The sequence below is a fragment of the Vicia villosa genome, unplaced genomic scaffold (assembly GCF_029867415.1).
Source record: "Vicia villosa cultivar HV-30 ecotype Madison, WI unplaced genomic scaffold, Vvil1.0 ctg.000301F_1_1_1, whole genome shotgun sequence".
NCBI lineage: Eukaryota > Viridiplantae > Streptophyta > Magnoliopsida > Fabales > Fabaceae > Vicia > Vicia villosa.
The window spans coordinates 61,283-84,461 of record NW_026705129.1 but is presented as its reverse complement, the minus strand read 5'-3'; the positions used below and the strand labels follow the sequence as shown (position 1 = coordinate 84,461).

At 29.7% G+C, this 23,179-nt stretch overlaps 3 protein-coding genes and 1 long non-coding RNA gene across 7 annotated transcripts; 1 reads left to right on the top strand and 3 right to left on the bottom strand.

Annotated features, from left to right (window-relative positions):
* Positions 1-1,545: 1,545 nt before the first annotated feature.
* LOC131626499 (NAC domain-containing protein 102-like) lies at positions 1,546-2,633 on the bottom strand. The gene is made up of 3 exons (XM_058897318.1): positions 2,403-2,633; positions 1,916-2,145; positions 1,546-1,829 (listed from the first exon to the last, which is right to left on the bottom strand). Coding segments are annotated over exons 1-3 (360 nt in total). The 5' UTR covers positions 2,532-2,633; the 3' UTR covers positions 1,546-1,828.
* A 1,763-nt stretch (positions 2,634-4,396) lies between these two features.
* Positions 4,397-5,218, bottom strand: LOC131626498 (uncharacterized). Of its 2 annotated transcripts, XR_009291171.1 has the most exons (4): positions 4,947-5,218; positions 4,749-4,840; positions 4,565-4,639; positions 4,397-4,476 (listed from the first exon to the last, which is right to left on the bottom strand). It is a non-coding gene; the product is annotated as an uncharacterized LOC131626498 (long non-coding RNA). The 2 variants fall into 2 exon arrangements; XR_009291172.1 differs by lacking the exon at positions 4,565-4,639 and having other exon boundaries at positions 4,434-4,476; positions 4,947-5,215.
* A 441-nt stretch (positions 5,219-5,659) lies between these two features.
* LOC131626506 (mediator of RNA polymerase II transcription subunit 7a-like) lies at positions 5,660-14,519 on the top strand. 3 transcript variants are annotated; one of them, XM_058897328.1, is made up of 8 exons: positions 5,660-5,927; positions 10,109-10,246; positions 11,548-11,742; positions 12,280-12,349; positions 12,873-13,039; positions 13,151-13,224; positions 13,971-14,032; positions 14,178-14,519. In XM_058897328.1, exons 3-7 carry the CDS (start codon positions 11,608-11,610, stop codon positions 14,023-14,025), a joined length of 501 nt encoding a protein of 166 aa, XP_058753311.1. In that variant the 5' UTR covers positions 5,660-5,927; positions 10,109-10,246; positions 11,548-11,607; the 3' UTR covers positions 14,026-14,032; positions 14,178-14,519. The 3 variants fall into 3 exon arrangements, with proteins under 3 accessions (XP_058753311.1, XP_058753308.1, XP_058753310.1); XM_058897325.1 differs by lacking the exon at positions 13,971-14,032 and having other exon boundaries at positions 5,661-5,927; XM_058897327.1 differs by lacking the exons at positions 10,109-10,246; positions 13,971-14,032 and having other exon boundaries at positions 5,661-5,927.
* LOC131626505 (cytokinin riboside 5'-monophosphate phosphoribohydrolase LOG1) lies at positions 14,490-18,131 on the bottom strand. Its single transcript, XM_058897324.1, has 7 exons — positions 17,976-18,131; positions 17,789-17,886; positions 17,549-17,579; positions 16,900-16,999; positions 15,083-15,153; positions 14,850-14,993; positions 14,490-14,748 (listed from the first exon to the last, which is right to left on the bottom strand). The coding sequence occupies exons 1-7, from the start codon at positions 18,096-18,098 to the stop codon at positions 14,683-14,685; spliced, it is 633 nt and encodes a 210-aa protein (XP_058753307.1). The 5' UTR covers positions 18,099-18,131; the 3' UTR covers positions 14,490-14,682.
* Between the last annotated feature and the right edge of the window lie 5,048 nt (positions 18,132-23,179).

Sequence of the window (23,179 nt, the reverse complement as noted above, 5' to 3'; positions counted from 1 at the left end):
AAAAGTAAATCTGACATTAAATATTATATTACTACTTTCAAATATTTTGGTATTCAATGTCGAAATGATCACATATTTAAGTTATCAATGACAAAGTGCATAGTTTAGAAGAGATAATATATCAATAACTTATTCAATGTCAAAATGATCACAATAAAATATATCAATAACTTATTGTACATATTTAGAAGAGATAATAAATATGTGCTTATAATTTTGTTTGTATGTAAAAATATTTTAATTAATAATTTTTTCTATATTTAGATATTATTTTTGTTTTGATTTTTCATAAAAATATTAGGTTCAATAAAAATATTAAAGATACATTTATCAAACTTTTAAAGTATACGTGTTTTTTAAGCATTCATTTATTTTTAATTTACTATAAAATGGTTATTTTAAATTCTAAATCTTAAAGTCACTTTGATTTTTATTTGTTTTGTTTTAGTAATTTTATAAATTAAAAAAACATTAGAATCAATTATAAAATTGTCTTCATGTATAAATTTTAATTTAAAATTATTTATTAGAGATCTAATCAAACCTATTTTAAAAAAATAATCAAACACACTACAATCAATTATATATTTTTAAAATTATTTTTGATTTTTCTTAAAATAATTAAAAATTTCCCGTATAAACAAATTTGTCGTTTATAAAATATTTGTCGAAATATTGAAAAAATATATATTATTTTATATAAAATTTGTAAGTTATTATATATTTTTTCATTTACTTTTTATTTTTTTTAAAATTAAAATTTCTTAATAGTTATCTATTTAGGGTTTAATCTAACAATAATTATTTTATAAATAATACTATTAATTATTAATTGGAGAGAAAGAAATGAGTGTAGTTAAATAATAAATAATAAAGTATATTAAAAAAGTTATAAATATCATAAAGAATAATAAATTTTATTAATATTATAATAATGATGGTATAAATGATACTAAATAATTTTGTTTCTCTTAATTTTTTTCCTTATAATATGATATAAATGATACTAAATAATTTTGTTTCTCTTAATGATACTACATTATAACACCCCTAATTGCATGACAATAGTCCATTATAATTGGTCAATAAAAACCCGTGCGTATGCACCGGTTCTGGTCGGTCACACGTATTGTTTTTCTAAATAATAATTGTTGTTTATAAAAAATACATTAATGAGAACAAAATTAATGTTTGAAGTACATAAATTTTTTTATTCAAAATAAATTATAAGCAGTTTTTGAAAATAAAATTACATGGTATTTAATAACTTTTTTGGAAACAGTACTATTTAGTCAACATTCAACAAAATATTTAGTCCACATTCAACAGGGTGAATTGAAAATTTTGCCTTAAAATTTAAAATCAATAATTCAAATTGAAAACTCATCGTTATACTGAAATAAATAGGCTAATGAATAACCTTAATAACAATTTTATTTATAATGAATAGCATTTTTGCTCTTATATTAAATTATAATTATGTTTTTTTTTTGTGGAAACAGTAATGTTGATATCCTCATAAAGATATGTATGTGAATAGTATATTGGTATGGTATAGAGGTCTACACTGAGTTTTAGTGTTTAAAGTGTAATTTCAACTGATCACAACTGAAAATGATCAGTAGTATAACATATCAGGAAAGTTTGAGAATTTAAATTAGAAAGAGGAATTGATACAAATATTAGATGCATTTGTTGATTCTATAATTAATCTATAGATTTCATACAATAATATCTCAGCTGCTAGAGAACAAAATTCTAAAACCACCTGCTAGGCTGCTATATATTTGAACTGGTTCATGACAGCTTGTTAGGAATGCAGCTGTAATCTGGTGCAGAATTTAAGCGTTTAGTTTCTAAAGAAAAATAGCGAAACTGGATCTATATGCAATATATTATTAGTTCGAGGGAATACCATAATTTCATGGTTGCGGGTTCACTGTATTGAGCCTGTGGTTGCCTTAGCTGAAGACTGATCGGCGCATGTAAATCATATCCATTGATAGTGCATGAAAGATTCGATGCCACATTTTCTTCATTTGTACTCCTTGCTTCATAAACCTTCTTCTGTAGCTCTGCATTTTCTTTCTGAATGAAGTCCATTTTTTTATGGAGTTCAGCATTTTCTTGATGGACAAGAGTTCCCTACAATGGCATTAACGGAAATTGGTCAGAAATTTGTGAGAAAGCCTAGTCACATACAGCGAGAAAACCAGACTCGTGTTGAATTTCTCAATCTTTCCTTTCTTGTTTTGTAAATTCTACATAATACCTAATCATCAAGCTGCAAATAAAAAATCAAACTAAAATCAGATAAAAAAAATTCTATGAAACATTTCCAGACACTTCGACATCACCAACAATAATTTGAAAAATTAAACTTAATTGGACACTAAACATACCCTTAAATTATTTTTCTTGCTGGCGGGCCTATCAACGTTGGCAAGACGATATTCATGCATAATCCAATTAGTTTTCACTCCTTTGGGGGCTTTACCGGCATAGAAAACCAGTGCTTTTTGTATCCCCATTGGTTTCACTTTCCCAGTTGGTTTATCAGCTCCGGTAGCCTTCCAGTAACCACTTCCGGCAACCCGGTTAGGCCGGGAACTGTTCGAGTATTTTCGATCCCCCTGAGAGAAAAAGTACCATTCTTTCTCACTGTGATAACCCATTTCTGCATACATCACCAAAAACATATTATTCATATGCAATTAGAAAGAAAAGTAACAAAAGAAATTATTTATAAGTGAAAAAAGGAAGTATCAGAAAGCTGCCATGGATCAAACTTATACAAATCAACTTCTTTAACAACAGAAACAAAATATGGACAGTTTCCTTTTATATGATTTTGCAACTGCATCTTTCTGACCGTCATATCAAGTGGCAGCATAATTACACTTCCAAGTATGATATCAAAGATGTGTATTTTACCATCCTGCTTCAACTATTACCAACACATTCCTTTTCTATCTCTTCAACTTACCTGTATAAATCGAATTGAAGTTTGGCTTAAAACACACATGGCAGAGGTTAATGATAAAGTGTGTGCAACCAAATTCCATGATTATAGGAATAAAATGATTTGAACATGTGCTATTTACAACAGAATTTAATAACATAATTTCAAATATCTTAACAGAAACATGAAAATGAAAAATCATTCACAACTTGATAATGCTATTTACCTCTAAGCTTGTTGGCCACAGCTGCAATCCAGGCTCTGCCTTTGACGTTAAATGCATATCTCGTGGTCGAGACCAGCCGAATAAATCCCGCCGGTGTTTGCGAATCGGTAGCACTCTCCATAGAAACTTGTAATATTGGCTGCGCAAGAAGAGAGCGAGCCCCTTTAGGTAAGAAATTCAGAATCTGAAACATTCAAGAACTTGTCAAATACCTTTAAAGGGTAAAAACAGTCCATACACCTTACCATCATATCAGTCCATACACCTTACCATACATCCAAACCAAAGCGCATTTAAAACCGTCATCGCACCATATGTATGCCATTCAAGACCTGCTACATAACAGAAAAATGCTCACATTAAAACCAGTCCAGTTCAGCATATTCATACCTACACTAAGTCAATTCAAGTCCAGTTCTAAACTGAACCATGCCCTGCATCCTTCATTCTCCAAGCTATCCTTGAGTATTCAAACATCAAGCCAAACATTGATATCCATGGTAAAATAAAGCAAAAGTTGAATCTAAACAAAGTAGAAATTAAAGTAAACCAATTTTATACATATCCAACTATATGATGAACCACATTCACATTCAGAACATCAACCATGGTAAATAACCAACCTCTGCCAAAAATGCCAACCTGCATAAATACAAATCTTATGCATCATTATGTAACCAACTTTTGTTAAACAAAGAAGATGCTAAAGTTTGTAACAAAAACCCTAAAATCAAAACATGACATTCCAAAGCATCATCTAAAGGTAATCACATTTTTCTTAAAAATTACTTCTTTATCAACCAGTCAGTTCTAAAAGCTTGTAACAAAAACCCTAAAAACAAATTGGAAAAAACCTGAAATTTTAGAACAGAAAACGATTTGAAACCATAAACTAACCAACAACGCATCATATCAAAGTGTAGATCCACAAATAAGTTGAGTGAGATGATAGGATCGGGGGACAAAGCTACCACCGCAAAATCGAGCGCTGTGAAATCGTCGAAAACTTCAGATCTGCCGCCATAAACTCTTCGTGTGAAACAATACCACAAACCATAAATAAATTTCCATCTTCTTCGCTTGAAATCGAATCAAAAGAGCAGAAGAACATGAAGAAAGAAGAGGAAGAGACAACTTCAAAGAAAGAAAGAATGAGAAATGTGAAGAGAGAGCAAATCAGAAAAAAAATCAGTCAAGATAGCAAGCTTACGAAAATTCCCAACATGCACTTGACGAAGCAAAGCCGACACCGAATATGTTCCCACCATTAAAGGCAATTTCAAAGATGCTGCAAAGACAGTTTCAAAGTTGTACCTCAACAACAATTAATGCAATCAATATATGATTTGTTTGAATCAACAAACCGAAGGACCAACCTTGTTTACGACCAACAACGACAAAACATTGATTTTGTGGACACTATAACAATAAAACAGCAACAACGTTCAAACCTTCATCAAAAAAATAATTAACAAAACATTGTAAGCAAACAAAAAAAATGTCACTTCGTTGGCAAATCGAAAATAAAGGTTGAAATCAAACTTGTTTCAGAATACTCACCGGCAACCTCTTCGACCGAACACCGATGATAAGTCTATAAAATTAAAACCGTAATTTTCCCGTTATTGAACCCTAGCCACAAAACCAAAACCCTAATTTTAAACACAAAACCAAACAATTCAGAAACAGATACAAATCGAAGAAATTTCATAACCGACACAAATCGAAGAAATTTCATAACCGATACTCAGAACATACCTTTATATACTCCAAATCCTCCCTGCACAAAATTCACCACAAACCCTAACATGAAGAGTGACATACAATAACTACAACATCTTCAGTAGTTTCGAAGCTCCGTAAGTTTCCGTGGACATACCAGAAACGCTCCAAGAGTATCATAGAGTACCATCCGGTTTGTAAAGAAGAAAGAAAGAAAAAGGAAAGGGAAGAGAAGAAACGTGAGAGAGAAAGTGAGAAAGGAAGAGAGAGAGAATGAGAGAAAGGACTGAGAGAGAGAAGAAATTGAAAATTTGAATTTAAGATAGTGAGATACAGCTATTTGCCAATTCAAAAAGATATACTTTTTCAGTAACCATTAAGTTGTAGTTCCCCATATGACATCATCAATTCATTCATTCCTAAATAACAAAGGCACAAAACAACAACTATACAATTGGAAGTCAATTATATGACATCATTAGTTGAAAAAAGTAAATTTATGACCAAAATTGCCCCCATTTTAGAGAGGTGGCAAAATTAGAAGGAAGGGTATTTGAGTGTTTTCCAGAACAATTTCCCTTCTTATATTATAGATTTTTTTAAGGGTCCAATTTTGTTATTTACCTTGGACCTCTAAAAATCAGGACCGGCTGTCACTCAAACCAACCTATAGATTCACAGCTTTTTGCTCTCAAACTGATTCTGCAATACACTTTAAACCTTCACGGCATCATCTCATTAACTTACCTCACATAAACCATTCACCATTCACCATGAAACTTGTATAGGACAAACCGTGACTCACCTCAACACTCAGCATCATTTTCTGTCAAAAGCAAAGCTGAACCACAACTTCATACGCATCACGGCTTCACGGATCCTTCATACCACAAAATCCACCGAGCTTCATCACCACAACGACTCACACAACATAACCTCCGAGTCAACACGACGCTCGCAGTTCTGATCCTCCAATCGCACAACACCGACCTAAAACGCTTAAGTGGATTCGGAGTGGTAACTTCTAACACCAATCTTGCATTTATTTTCTCTGATTTGATTATGATAATGCTGTGAATGCTTGTTGGATGTCGTAGATCATGCTGATGTTTAAATCCCTGTCATGGCTATTTGTGGTTTGCCCTGGGCCAACCTCTTTAAGCCCACCGAATTCCCTTCTATTCACACCTTCCTTTTAATTATTTTAGCCTTTGTGTGTTGGTTTTTATGTTATTTGTTTTAAGTGATATTCTTTAGTTTTGATTGTTTATTTATTTCATAATATTATTAAAAATACAAAAACATGTTTTTTAGTTTAGACTTTATTTTCCTTATTAAAACCCAAAAATATTAGATTAGTCCTTTAATTTCTCAATTTTAGGTAGGATTAGTTTAACATAATTTCAGGATTTAGAATTCTCCCATCGTCTTTTAGTTTTAGTTTTATTTTTCTTTTCAACTTTTAAAACACTTAATAATTATTCAAAAGTGGAGAAGGGTGAGCATCCTTGCATTGGGATTTAATTAACCACTATTCACATTTCCCTTTAAAAAAATACCCAACAAAAAAAAACACTTAAAATACCTAATAAAATTTCATATTCTTAAAAAGGAGAGAAGGGTGGATATCGTTGCATTGGGATTTGATTCACCATTATCTACATCAAAAAATACCAACCAATCACATTTTTATTTTCCTTTTAAGAACATGTTAATTCTTTTCCACGACAATTGTGTAAGTCTCCAAAGGTCGAGCAGCAGTGGAATGCGACGTTTAACATCGTTCATTTAAAAAACACAAAACATACAAAAATTTGTAAACCGAACTACGGCTGCTCTGATTCCTTAAAGGAATACGTAGGCATCGAGTCGTGGGGCTCGAACGAGCACATCTTTGTAAATATTTCTCTTTTCCCCGTGTTTCTTTTCTCTTTCTTTTTCGAGCGTTTCCCTTTAGCTTTTAGTTTTAGATTTTTAGATAACACCCATAGATTTAGACTAATAAGAGAAGATCCCGTCGAGTACGACGGACGTGAGGAGTGCTAATCCATTCTCCTTGTGTAACCGACACCCTTACCTTCTTCTCTTGGTCGTAAGACCTTTTGTTTGTTTTACCCTTTAGGTTTTAGTCGATGTTTTCCTTTCCCATTTTTTGTGATAAATAAATAATCGATGGCGACTTCATTGATTTTAAATCTAGTTGATGTTCGATCCGGTTGTCACACACACTACCCAAACCCGCACCTGAAATCGGAACCCGAACACAAATCCAAAGGCTGTTCGAGTTGCAAAATAACACCCACGCCCACACCCGTTGGGTTCAGAATTTTTTACCCAAACCCAAACCCGCAGCAAAACACATAAAATACATTTTTCCTATAATTTTCTCACAACTATATATATATATATATATATATATATATATATATATATATATATATAAGCGGGTGAAATTTTGGATTTTGGGTGCAGGTTTCACACTACCCAAACCCGCACTCGAAATATCGGGTGACACCCGAACTCAAACCCAGTCAATTCTGGTTTTCACCCGTTGACTCAGATTCGTCTGCTTGCCATCCCTACGATGTACAACAAATGATTTAAGAAACTTACTCAAAATATGAGCTTTTGGAAACTTGATGAAATAAGTTGAATAAACACTTGCTTGGATAACACTTACTTTGTCAAAGTATCGTAAAAACTTGCTTCAATAAGTTGCTCAAAATGAAGGATTAAGAGTTTTTGTGAATAAAATGGAAGAGTTGACTGCAAATGAAGAATGGGGGTTATGTCGCGCTAAATATATACTTAAAACAGGTTCAAATATGCATTTCCGAGATCTACTAAACTTAAATTATGGGTGGATTCGGAGATGCATCTTCGAAATTCCCTTGATTTTGAAAAAAAAATGCTGTTTCGGGTATGCATATTTGAAAATTTCTCTAAAAAATATGTTATAGTGAGTTCATTAATATATATTTGAATTTTGAAGATATTTAATTTTTTTTAAAATTTTGGCCAATGACCTCTAAGAAGACACAAAGATTATTTTAAGGGTTAAGTATGTTTTTGGTCCTTATAAATATCTTAAATTTCATTTTTAGTTCCGATTAAAAAAATGACATATTTTAGTCCCTATAAAATTTTTATGCATTTAATTTTAGTCCCTGCTATTTTTTAAAATTTTGAAAACTGTTTAATTACTCTTAAATTTTTAAATAGTTTTTTTAATACTTGTTTAAAATATTATAAAATATTTCTTTACAAAATTATAAAGTTTTATAAAATGAGAAGAATTAAATATGAATTTTTTAAATTTTAAAAAATAATGATAAAAGTAATGCAAATTTCTAGAAATTAAATTTTGAAGTTCTTTTTTTCGAGGAACTTTTTATAATGTTCTAAACATGTTTGTAAAATAATCATTATAAAATATACATCGGTTTAACTGTAGGAACTAAAACTATGTGTATAATAATTTTAAAAGGACCATAACATGTAATTTTTTTAACAAAAAAGTAAAGATTTTCCTGACGTGGCAGACTTAGTTGAAATTTTTTATTTTTTAAAATTATTTTTAGTGACTTGACAAACAAGCTAAATTTTTAGTCTCCCATGGATATTGAACACATGACTTAGTTAGGGCACCACAATTTTACATTTGTTGTCCTAATTCTTGGGTTAAGTATATATATATTATAATAATATTTTATTAACTAATATATTAATTAATTTATATTTTAATATTCTAGTTAATTATTGTTAACGTTATTAATTAATATATTAGTTAATTAATTTATAAAATAAATTAGTTAATATATTAATTAATTAAATTATAAAATATATTAGTTAAAATATAATAGTTATATTATAGTTATTAGTTAAAATAAATAGTTATATTATAGTTACTAGGTAATATTAGTTAAAATATAATAGTTATATTATAGTTATTAGTTAATGGTAGTTAACATTATTATTAATAATACTGTTACAATTAATATTTATTTTAAAATATAAACTAAATTATAAATTAAGCTAAATTAAATTACATTAAATTATAAAATATAAAATAAATTAAACTAAAATACATTAAATTAAATTAAGCTAAATTAATATAAACTAAATTATTATAACATAAATTAATTTAGTTTTAATTTAAATTAGTTTAATTTTATTTTAATTTAGTTTTAATTTGATTTATTTTTAACTACATAAACAAATTTAATTTAGTCATGTTTTATAGGCTATGTTTTATAAACTAATTTAAAAAATACTGAACCAAATCAATTTAGTCATATTTTATATGCTATATTTGAAAAAATACTGTTAGTCATGTTTCATAGGCTGTGTTTTAAAATAATAATGTAGCTTTTAAACTAATTTAATAAATTAATTTAAACTAATTTATTAATGTTATTTTTAATTAGTAATTTAAATATTTAAAGTTATTTAAATATTAACATTTTTAAATACCAATAATATTTAATATTTTTTAAATATTTATGTAACAATAGTTTAAATACTAACGATAAATATGTAATTCATGTAATATACTAATGTTAATATATTAATTAATAAAATATTATTAATTAATAATAATAATAAAACATATATTATATTAAAACATAAAGACCTAAATAAATATATTAACATTATTATATTAGTTAATAAAATATTATTATTAATAATAATAGTAAAATATATATTAAAACATAAGGACTTAAATAAATAATTAATAAACATGTTTTATGAAATTATTATAATAAAATATGTCAAATGAAATTAAAATAAATAAAAAATAAATAAAAATTCTAATTAAGCTTGTTATGTCAATAAAAATAATTTATAAAAATAAAAAATTTCAACTAAGTCTGTCACATTATTAAAAATAATAAAATAAATTTAACTAAATCCGTCATATGATTAAAAATAAATTAAAAAAAATAATTACCACGTCAATAATTTTAATAATTAAATTTTTGAAGGGACAAAACACTGAAAATGAATTCAAACTTTTTTTTTTACGAGAGTAAGTTTTTAAACCTCGCCCATATATAGGCTATGATTGAGGGTAAAATAGCTATTATCTCGAAAAAAAAATCATACTTGCTAATCTATCGTGTTTTCTTATTATTTTGTATTCTGAATTTACTTTCCTAATAAACAAATAGAAAAAGTAATAAATTCTGATTTCGTAGCTCTCTTTCGATTTCACTTCGTCTCCATCACTCTCCGCCTCGACCACCGCCGGCAGCTGCCCAGCACATCACTCTGTCCTCTGCTCAGCCGCAGACATCACACCGGCGACCGTCCCTCCATCTATACAACTCTGTCAAGTGAGTCATTTTCTTCTCACTCCAACGTTCCTTGCACTTTCTGAATTTTTGTGGACTGTAATCAAACTTTCATCACTTTTTGATTTTTGATTGTTTAATTATAGGATTCATATGAATTTGATCACGATCTTATGCTAACAATTTCGATTTCGAAAAGATTGTAATCATGTTCTTACAATTCAAAGAATTTTTTTTCAAAACTTGAAAGTTAGGTTTTTTCTTCTAGTATTTCCATTACATTCTGGAAATGATGAACTATTTATGCTTCATTTTCTAAAACCTTATCGAAATCGTGAAAAAAATCTATCCTTTAGTCCAGGAGTTGCTGATTTTTCTAACCCTATATCTTTAAGATTTAGGGTTTATAAACTATAAAACCTAAACTATTTAATGGCTCATTTGCTACAACTATATCTCAAATGCTAAAATATCTTTCCTTTTAGTCCAAGTTTTGTTTCTTTAAACCCTCTATATGTAAGATTTAGGGTTTCGAGCCTAAACCCTTAGCTAATCATGCTTCATTTGCTATAACCTTATCTAAAATGTTTTTTAAAAATCTATTCTTTGGTCCAAGTATTGATTCTTTAACCTTAAACTATTCATGCTTCATTTGCTACCATCCTATCTAAAGCGTTTGCAATAAATATATCCTTTAATACAAGTGTTGATTCTTCAAATTAAAGTTTAAACCCTGTATCTGGAAGATTGTAGAGAAAAACTCAAATTAATGTTTTGTTTGCAGCAGCTTCCTCAATTTTCTTCCACTCATAGAAGGTGTTAGATAGAATTTCCAACCATACATCATGATTATTGAACACAGATACCGAACATTATAAGCTCCTAAGAAAATTATTCCCTTCACCATTCTAACTGACTAGCATGAATCACCCTTAGATTTAATATGAGTCAACAGATTGGCAAAAGCAAAATTGAGTTGAGACTTTGAAGATCATACATGCATATGTGAATATTATTACATCTTTGATCTAAATAGTTTTAAGATCGTATTATTTAGCTAGGTCAAACCATATAACAGATTTGATGTAATCAAAGTTAGAACTATCATAATTAGGAAAATCTCGGCAGCTTCAATCTACACTTTTCAAATTCATCTAAGAGACCACATATCTAAATGATTCCAGTATGTCTATATATATGCAAATGGCAAAAAATGAATTTGGATTGAATTTTAATGCTGTTTTGCAACTCCCATTCCAGTTTTTGATGAAATACATGAAGATTGAATTTCATCAAAAACTAAACACAATTTAACACTTTGTGATTTTTATTTAATGATGCAGATCTTGAAGTAGAGATGCATGTATGATCTTTAACTGTTTTTGATTGGAAGATTTTTTGTTATGGCAACGGCAACATATCCACCACCACCGCCTTATTACAGGCTTTACAAAAATTACGCGCAAGACCCTCAGTCTGCCCCAGAGCCTCCACCACCAATTGAAGGAACTTACATTTGTTTCGGAGGCAGTTACACTGTGAGGTTTTTTACACTTGTGTTTTTGATATTATTGCGGTCCTTATTACTATCTGGACAAATATTTATTCGAGACGATATTGCTCAGAGTTATGAGAATGGTTAAATCCGCGAGGTTGATGGCAGAAGCTCCAACGATTTCTCGTTAAAGTTTCCTTTCAAAATCTGTTTATAATATCGTCATCTAAACACGAGTTCTGTTTACTATCTAGTTGTTTGGTATCCCATTTTTTAGGGCTGTGATAGGTGCCATCTATAATGCCCAATATACTTAAAAAATGGAGAAGTTTCTTGTCCGACGTGATATCATTAAATAGGGTTATGTAGTTAAGATTTTCCCATATTCTGCACCGCAAAAACTGGATTTGTTGTTATTTATATTCAAGATCAGATTGTGCTCAGTCATGTAAAACATGGTTTCTTCTTAGTGGTTTGAGATGCAATTTTCTGAAAGTATATATTTATCTGTGAGATTTTATGCAGAAACCTCTGTGGCATGATCATAGTGTTAATATTTTGTTTATTTATTTTTACATAGACTAGTGATGTTCTACCAAGCTTGGAAGAACAAGGTGTTCGCCAACTCTATTCCAAGGGACCTAATATTGGTAGGCTATCTTCAACTTTTTTATGCTCAATTTAATTTCAAAATGTTATGAAGTGGCTGGCCATATGAGTTACAAATAGTTGGAGTTTTATGTTATGTATTTCACTCTTATCCTCAGTAGTGTTGTCAAATAGCGGCACTATAACATAGTGGTATTTGAACAAATCACTATTGTTCAATGATAAGCTAGTAAAAGATGTTGTCGAATAGCTGCTATAGCGGCACTTTAGTAAAAGATGTTGTCCCCCCGGTCTCAATCTTCCCACTTTCTTGTCTATATAAATGCTTCTTTTGATTAGCCTCCTTCAATTTATGTTGAGACATTTTTTCATTTAGTGATTTTGGGTATAACAAACATTGTACCCTCTAATGTAATTGTATAGTCTAGACTTGTGGGCTTGATCTTTTAGGGATTATTAACATTATAGTTTTGTGAGTGAAAAAAATACTGAATTATTTACAAAACATGGTGTTGCTACTAGATAAAATATTACCTCTTATAATTAACATCTTACCTTCCATAGATTTCAAGAAGGAGCTGAGATCACTTAATGGAGAATTGCAACTACACATTTTGGAGCTTGCTGATATTCTTATTGAGAGACCATCACAATATGCAAGGAGAGTTGAAGAAATTTCAACCTTGTTCAAAAATTTACACCACCTTTTAAATTCCCTGCGTCCTCATCAGGTAAACAATATTCTAGACAGTTATAATTATATGTACCCGCCTTTGATTTGGATGCTTTTGGTCTTTTTCCCTTTTCTGAAATTTTCATTATATCATGTATTTATTTTATAGGCTAGAGCAACTTTGATTCACATTTTGGAACTTCAGATAGAGCGCCGTAAACAAGCTGTGGAAGACATTAAAAGGTATGCACATTTCCTGATATTTTTCTTAATGTCCTTGTCTATGGTTTTAGAACCTTTTACAATTTTTGTTGGTATGCTGCCAACCTTCCCGGATTTCTGTATCCATGAGTCAGTTCATTCTTTCTGGTTGTACCCACTGCTCCAATATCCACTCAAGGCCAGTGTAGGTTTCTTCGAGCAAGCAATGCCAAAAAGGAAGTTTATTCGTCCCTGTTAGTTTATTGATTGAAAATGGTGAAAGATACACAAGAGACTCTAATCTCTTCACACGGGGTAAACTAGTAAACACTTCTAAGAATGGAAAAGATACCTAACCGATTTAGGGAAATCATATTTATATGTCCCCTAAAACAGAAATACAAGAGAAGATAACATTTGCAAAGCCTTACTAATTTTCAAACAAGGTCCTCCGTCGTAGGTTCGTACACCCATGGCTGCTTGCTTACCAGGGTTTTATTTTATTGAAAGAGTAGATTATATTATTTCCTTCTAGAATCTAGAGTTTTATGTTCAAATAAAATTTAATGCATATAGTTTACTGTTACACAATCACATCATCTTTTTCATGTTTCAGCAACATGCACTTTTCCATTTAACAGTAGAAGGAATATTAAAAACTTCATGAATTTTTAATGATGTAGTTCTAATTGATAACGGAAATTGGAAACATCACCTGTCATTCATGTGATGATTTATGTTGCCAAATGTTTTCTAATGAAGTACAGTTATTTTACTTTGACAACCAGAAATCATAGAGCATTTCACATTGTGCTTTACCATAATTTGAAAGACAATATCTAGTGTATCGGTAAGTTACATTTGCTGTATATAAATAAAATGACTATAATTCTTTGGAATCTTGATTAGTCTAAATTTGAGATTGTATAGTTCACGAAATTTGATAGACGCAATGATTCTGCCCTTTGTTAAACCTGTGTTTCTTTTCTTTTTAGGAGGAGAGAAGAAGCTCGAAGACTCCTTAATGAGTCATTGGCAACACTTGATGGTCATTAAAGCATTGTGTACCTTGTATTGTTGTGCAACTACATCTCAATGAATTTCGACCAATAGATTCATACCTTGCGTCAAAGGTTACCATGCTATAAGTTATAGGGAAGACTGTTTTATAGTGTGTCGTAGATATTATAACTACTTGTGGATGAACTTTTAGGATTGTTCTTTAAATTGTGTGATGTTACTTGGTAATAACTTTTAGACACTTTAATTATGTGCTCAACTTCTCTTTGAAGTAAACAAATGGAGTCTGAAAAAACAAACAGAATTGACATTGAGCATATAGTAGTTAGCATGGATAGCTAGATTCCAAATCTTTAGTTTTACACTAACAAGGAAATGTAAGAGCACACAAAAACCCTGGCTCCATGAAATTATGATCTTCTACTATATCATTCCCATGAATTGTCTCACATTCTGACTAACAATTGTTCTCCACTCCATCTAATCTAGCTGATCACTTTCCCATGTTAGCTTTGAGGCAACTCTTTCATGCTGTGGGAAATATTCCTACAAGAGCAAAGAACCAAAAGAACCGGTGAGACATTCGGATCATAATTTGAATTGGTTGGATCGACCGATTATAAAAATATCAGATAGAATAGAATTACCTCCATGTTTTTGACAAGTTCTTTTGGTGTTGGGGCAGATACAATTATATGACGAGCTGTGGGGCTAATGAATCCTTCCTCCACAGCTTTGTCAATGAAAGACAAAAAGGAATTGTAGTATCCATCAACATTTAGCAATCCCACCTTCAAAAACAAACAAAAAATATCTTAAAAGGGAAAGATATATGCCAAGTTGAGAATTGAAATCATTTGTGTAGAATTAAAATCTTTACTGGTTTATCATGTATGCCAAGTTGAGCCCATGTTATCACCTCAAGAAGCTCCTCAAGTGTACCATAGCCACCTTCATGCACATAAATATAAACCCTTTAAAAAATGTCACTACAAATAGACTAAATGGTTTCAATATTGAATAATTTTACATTTTGTTTTACAAAACTGTGCCATTTCCACAGTTTTTAAAAATAATTATATAATAATATATGAATAAGACATTTTTTCTGACATTGTGATGAAATTATTCTTTTAGACAATATGTGGAAACCCTCCTAGATAATGGAATGAAGACAAATAAACCTTTATTCTTAAGGATTTGAAAATATGTATTTTATTCTTTTTTAATAAATAAAATTAGACTATGAACTATGAAGTGTTTTGTTTTTGTGGCTAAGCTCATGAAAGATTTCATCAAGACTGGGAAAGCTGCCAATATTATGGGCCCCTATCTCTTTGGGCCTGTGTGGATAAACCACTTGCAATGTCCATGTCAGTTAGTATGACAAAAAATAATAATTTTTTGCCCATGTTTAAGTATAAAATATTATTTAAGTTTATCATTGTAAAAACATACAATTAAAAATATATTATAAATATCAATTTGTTTACATCAATATATTATAAAAATTTAAAAAAAAAACTTAGAAACTGAATCATAAGCCAACTGATTATACCAATCTAAAAATGTACAAGAGTATGTTTTGCAAGTTCGCACCACTAGTTTATGCTATAATCTCACATGAATAAAGTCGAGTTTTTTTTTTATATAAATATAATTCTCTTGCGTGTTTATAATATTTTTTTAAAAATAATTTATAGTGTTTTTTTTTACTTGCAACTTCAAATAAGATTTTAGCTTATAATTTATAATATATTGTTTTACTACTATTTATACCATCATTATCATAAATAAAAAGATTAAATATTACTTTAGTTTTTAAAAATATTTTGTTTGTCATAATTTACATTTATCAATATCTTAAATTATTAATTTTATTAAATATTTTAATTTAAAATTTTATTTTATCTTCTTTGGTGTCGCATTTCTCAACTGACACCAAACATAATTTAAAGTGATCTTTAGAAAAAAAAATATAAATAATTTTCAAAATTAGGTGATGTGGAAAAAAAATCCAAATCACACACCTAATACACCTAAATCCATATGAGTCCAATTAATATTTGAATGAACCTAAATCTTAGTACACTTTCGTCTTTTTCCACAAATGACTTTTCTAATCTTTATTACTTTTGACCTTTTTAAATTAATATCTGGTCTTAGAATGTTTGTCATGTGATAATTAATGCATAATCAAAGTAAATTTAAAAAATTCTTTTTGGACATTTTATGGTCTTTTCATCAAAGACTAGACTATACCCCACTTATGGTAGAACTTTTTAATCAATCTTTTCATAAAGTTTTATTTATTCTTAGTTTAAAGGAAATTTGCAACACTTTCGCAAATTCCAACTAAAATTTAAGTGCATTCCAACAAAATTAAAATAAATAAATAAAAAGCATTTAACATCTTTTATTCTATTATTAATTTAATAAAGTTATTTTACCTAATAACTTTAAGATTATCTACTTTTTTCCCTCTAATTTAAAAAAAAAAATTTACTAAATTGCAATTGACATGTGTAAATTTTGTTCAATACTATCAAAGAAATGACTTACATTCTCCTAAAATAAAAAGAGAAAAAAAAGGTACTATTAGTTTACAAGGTCCCTTAAATTAATCCATCATGAATTAAAGATTAATAACATTATCCATGTGAAAAATATTGGAGCTAGAAAGTAGAGTGTACCAACCAGGTAAAGCAATAAAAGCATCAGAATTTCTAGCCATTTCAGCTTTCCTTTGATGCATGTCAGCTACTGCTTTCACTTCTCCCACTGTTTCTCCAGTAAGCTGCACCATATCACATATACCAAATTATCACTCAAACAATAGTAAACTTATAAAGTCCGCGAATCAAATATATCTGTGTGAAATGATCAAATATGACAGTTATTTACGTGAAATAATCAAATACGACGGTTATTACGAGATTAGAGAGTATTGTAAGATATTTGTTTGGTTTGGGAAGAAACAAGAGGAATATAGAGAATATAGAAAAGGAATAATGCCAAGGAGAATATGAAGAGTGTAAGATAGAACATGGAGAGAATGACAAAATAGTTCAGAAGAATAAGCAACCCTAGATTGACACGTGTATATTGATGGATACGTTTGTAATTTAACACTTAATGCAAAATGGTGTATACTAGAGAGAAAAAAAACATGCAAGCACAACTTGCATTTTTTCACATAAATACAAGTTGAAATTTAGATATTGAGATAACAAAAGCATGGTTGAAATTGACTTAAAATTATTAAGCTAACTCTAGTATAGTCATTTTCTTTTTATATTTTTCGAAATGAAGATTGATAAATGCTTCCAAAATAAGTTAACATTACCTCTCTTGGCATAAGTGTTTTGGGAATCACTCTGAAAAAAAAAAAAAAAGTTAGGCCAATAAAATATCTACGATGCATGTTTGAAATTCGATAATATCATAGCAAATTTGAAATTCGATAATATCATAGCAAATTTGACGATATTATAATGAAACCGTGATTCTGATAAATTTACTGTCAATTTAAACATGCATGAAATATGATCAAGAAAATGATAAAATAGTCAGAATTTCGACTCACCCGATTACATGTCGACCACCATCGTACACCGCTTGAGAAATCAACCCCATCAAACCAATGCTGCCTCCTCCATAAACTAAATCAATATTTCTTGAAACCTTGTATCATATCAAAATACAAAAAAATCTCAAAAGCCATATTGATGTATATGTATTTATATAGAATAAGGACTAAAGTAGTAATTTACCAATTCTCTTCCAAGTTCAATAGCAGCATCTTTATAACTAGTCTTATTACCAGGACTACTACCACAAAACACACAAACTCTCTTAAACTTTGATGATAACTTCATCTCTATGTCTCTCTCCATTCTCTCTCTCTTTCTCTCTCTCAAAAAATGGATGAGTGGTTTATGGTTTATGGTGTATATATATAACAGCAAAACGAACACGTATTCCTCACCACACATCATTAAACATGACAATGACATGTCTATAGGGAACCAAAGAAAAATTTGATCCAATGTCTTATGTTTTTGTGTGTTTTCTACTTTAATTACTATGGTCCCCTTCTATCACCATTCACTCAAAAAATTAATAAATCCAATAACTAAATGTTCAATCCGTGGTCCTATGTCAAGATCATTGTACTATTTTGTTTCGGTCGTGTCTAATTCAATTTTTATACAAAATTTTCAAATTTTACAGTAAAGGCCGTGTCTAACTTAATACTGAATATTTAGAGTTTGACTCTGAATTACTAAATTTTATATAGACTTTGATACTATGTTAAAATTTTTTGTTGAATCTAACTTGACTTATAAAATCGGCTATAGTATTAAAAAATTATATATTGTTCTTTGTAGTCAAAAGTTTTTTCTTAATGCATGATTCTAGACATTAATCTCTTAATGCTCTCGTGATCTAACAATAGTTTATTTTAAACTTTTATCATTAAGATTCGTTTAATTTAATTCTTGACAACACAGTTTGGAACACACTGTATATATGTAATGAGCCCGTGAAACCCTATCTCACACTCCATGGTTCCTGTTGTTACTTGAAAACAAAAACATTGTGTAATAGAAGTAGTTAAATCATAGGTATCTTTAATGTTAGTTGACTTGTTCTTACACCAAGTCTTTGTATTTCTCTCTCTACCTGACACTGTTGATGATAATTCTGAAAAATCATGATGATATAAGACATTCAAACTTTAATCACAGACAGATACTAGTGCATTTGCCATTACATATCTTGTACCATCCATTATGGTGTCTGAGATGATATGCAAGTTTACTTTTAATACACATGTTTTTAATTTAAACTTAAATCAATTCTGTCTAACAAAAGCTACTCAAATTTTTGGAGATTCTGTGTAAATTATTAGTTACAATTTAATCATACAAAAATAAATAAAAATCCTATTTAGTTACAATTTAATGTGACAAATATTTTATAAGACTCTATTTAGTTATGTTTAACTCTGGTAAATTTAAATCTGTCTTACACGTCTTCAAAGACAGTTATGATGTCTAATTTATTGAAAGAGAGCTTTGCTATAAATTGCATTTATCTCTGCGGTTTCATCGTCCCTTGCATTCCTTTCCATCTAAAAAGATTAGTTTTTATAGGTAGAGATGGCAAAAAAAGTCCGTTAATAAGACATATTCCTATTTTGCTCATATTTTTTATAGGGTGGATCAAACTTTTAGATCTTCACCCTCTAATGTATCCGTCCTGATTTTTGTGAGCTTTTCGGAGCGCGAGCATTAACAAAATTTTGTTAAACTTTTAACCTTTATGTAAGACATGCATGCCCGTCTCACACCGTTTTCATTTTTTTTTTCTTCAGGTTTTTGTGGGCTTGGCCATTAACATTAATTTATGCAACTTTTAGCCTTTAAGACTATAAGGTTTTAGGTCCGCACAGTGAATTATGCCTACCTTGCTTTGCTCTGATTTTTTTAACGAATTCTTGTTAGCCGGACTTATACGGGGCGAAATATGTGTTTGCCACCCCTATCTACATTAATGTCGATCATTACCGTTCTTCTCAAAAGAGTAGTCTTTGTAGTTAGTACCTTAGATTTTTTTCTAACCTAAGTGATTAGTCTCTACGATCGTTCCAGTTGTACTTAGATGATACTCGTTATATATATTTTTTAATCCGCTCACTCGTATTATCAAATTAATATTTCCTTTTAATACGAACATATTGACGAATTTGATTAACAATTAATAAATTTAAAGATCAATTTTAAAATACTTTGTCAATATAGTAGATTAGGTCAAATTGAGTAGTTTGAACTTTGAAGGATTTTGATGAATTGATTCATCCGTGCAATGATAGGTGTTTGAGCAGAGTTCAAAGAGAGGACAAATAGTGAATGAGTACTTTTACTGCCACCAATATTACTTTACCTCACTCTACAAAAATATAGATAAGAATAACCATGAATCATTCACTCTCAACCATTCTTTATCAATAAAAATATCATAAACCCTAAAATTCTTATTCTCTAAGCCAATAAGAACTCGACGCATTGAAAAAGCCATAACAATTTGGTTTAGCCATTTTTAGAATTGCAAACTCAACTTTGATGTTACTCTTTTGTCTCCCCTCAAACCATAGCCAAAACTTTTGACTCTTCTAATCAATGAACAACAAGTTATTACGTATCATCAATTGCACTTTTTTTTCTTTCACTTTCTTTATTCTTTTGTTGGTGAAAGCATTGCACTTTGTTTTTATTAAATAAATATGTCCAATGAAAGTTAGATATGTAGGGTTGTAATATAATAATATTGCCCTAAGTTGGTTAGCTTGACTTTAATTTTCATCAACTTAACTATAATTAGTGAATCAAAATTCAAAATGAGAATTATACTTGGTTAATTAAAAATTAAGAGGGTCTTCTTAAATTTCTTAAACTTTTTGTAAGTCTTATGTATAGTTTTTGAATGAATTTTTTAGGTTAATCTCAGTTTAACTACGCAAAAACAAACGATAACTCTATTTTACTATAGTTTAAGAGTGATATATTTTATGAAATATTATTTAACCAAAGTTTAACTATATCAAAATTTAAATTCTGTGAGACAATCTGCCTTAGAGACTCTAAAGAGGGCTATATTAATTAATCAGTAGATTAATCATTATAGGCAAATATGGATTGCTTGATGATATTTTATACTCGATTAATTAAAAATTAAGAGAGTATTTTTTAAAGTTTTTGTAGGTTTTGTGTAGAGTTTTAGAAGTATTTTGTAGATTAACTTCTGTTTAACTATGCAAAAACAAACCGTGACTCTACTTTATCATAGTTTAAGAGTGATATATAATTTTTATGAGATATTATTTAACTACAGTTTAATTATGACAAATTTTGAATACTGTGAGATAGTTTGTCTGTAAAACTCTTCCAAACTACTATATATCTTAATTAATAAGCAGATTGATCATTATAATCAAATATGGATTGGTAGGTGGTATTTTATATTATCTATGTTAAGATTGTATTATATAGTATTATTTAAAAATAATTTAAAATATCTTATGCATTTGCAAGGCCAATGAATGATTGAGTTTTTGTGCACCAAAATGGTGGAATCCTACTCATATAAGTTAATAACCTACCCTTTATACTTGAGTACAACTTTTTTATTCTTTCTTTATTAGCCTCTCATATTTCATCTAGTCACATTTTTTTCTGACCAATTTTGGCCACCATTAAATTATTAATTTGGCCACCATTTACTTATAGCACTAGAATATGGACACATGTAATTGATGTTAGTTTTTGCTCAGATCGATCATGTCATATTTTTAAATTCTAACAAGAATTATTGGACATATATATAAGTGGTGTATATGATTGGTGATGCAAATTGAAGCCTTCAATTGGTCACATTCATAAGAAGAGCATAAAAGTGTGTCCAAGAGTTTCCTTTTCGGATAAGGTAGTAAGAAAAACATCTCTTTCATCTTATTGTCTACGCACTCTATTGCCCTTACCCAATCCCTTTATTTCAATGCACTTAATTCTAAATCCCATCACTTTCTTTCCTAATGAGCCAATCTAAAAGCTAAATGATGGAACTATTCGATGCTTAAGTATGCCTAACTTTTAACATTTCAATTTTTAGGTTTTTACTTAAGGGGTTTGGTGAAAATTTTTATGGTTGGTTTTCAATATAACTTTCATAACTTGTATCTTGTGAAAGATATAAAAAAGTATAACAAGCCTCGTGGATACTTTAAACACCTTTTAATAGCAAAAACATAAATCATATATAAATACAAACTAAAGTTTATAAATGGTAGAAAAAAAAACAAACAACATTAGTGGTTTGCAAGAGCAACAAGCTCCACAAAAGTCGAAGACAAAACAACAACAAAGAAGAGTTAAAACAATCAAACCACAAAGGAATAGAAGGAAAAAACAAGGAAAACAAAATCAAACTAACGATCCGAATTATACAGCGACCTCAGGCACAAAAGAGCTCCAGATATCATAAACTGTAGGGAGGTAAACTCAATCACCTGCACAAAATAAAAGGAGAGTAATTAATCATTTGCACAAACCTAAATGTCAAACCACTTAAGCGGATCTCAATTCAAGTCTAATAGAGGAATGACAAAACTCAAAGCATGAACATGGATCTACTTTCACGTCAAATTAATAATTTCAGACATTTAGAGATTAATCATCAAGCTTTTTAGGAAAAAAAACTTTATTTCACATTTTCCAAATAGTCAAAACCGTTGTTCACCTGATTTTTTAAAATTTTCCATTTGCTCAATCAAAGCAGTTAGAGTTATAGTAAAAGTCGCGTCAATTTCCTCAATATATGCTCTAGTCGTTGGTTGATCCGCCATGGTTGTCAAGCTACGAAAAAAATATGAGAAAACATGTTTTGATGCCAACTGACGCAGTCGGAAACCCTAGGAAATAGCAAGCGCGAAAACCTAGAATGAAAATGCATTATTTCAAGCACAAAACCTGTCAGATAAGCTCTGGAATTCATCAGATAAAGAAGTTATAAGTTATGGTAATTAAGAATGTGCATATAAAGTGATTCATAGACAAGTTATGGTAATTAAGAATGTACATATAAAGTGACTCATAAACTCAATTTGGATCCTCTGTTTCAAGTCCAAGTCTCATAGGCATAATTCTTTCTTGGTGCCCGTTTACTCTCCCTTTCTTCCACTACATGTTCCTCCATTGGGATTATATTACTAGTGCCAAAAATGAGCTAAAATATGAGTATGATTAGAGGTATGGGTCACGATCCTCTTCTTTTTGGTATATCCTCTATACTTCTCTTGGTCCCTTGGTTGCTATTGTTGTGTATGTACATATCAATGACATAAATATAACAATTAAACATTTTTACTTTACAACACCACCTCAGATCCACCACTTTTATACACAACTCCCTAATA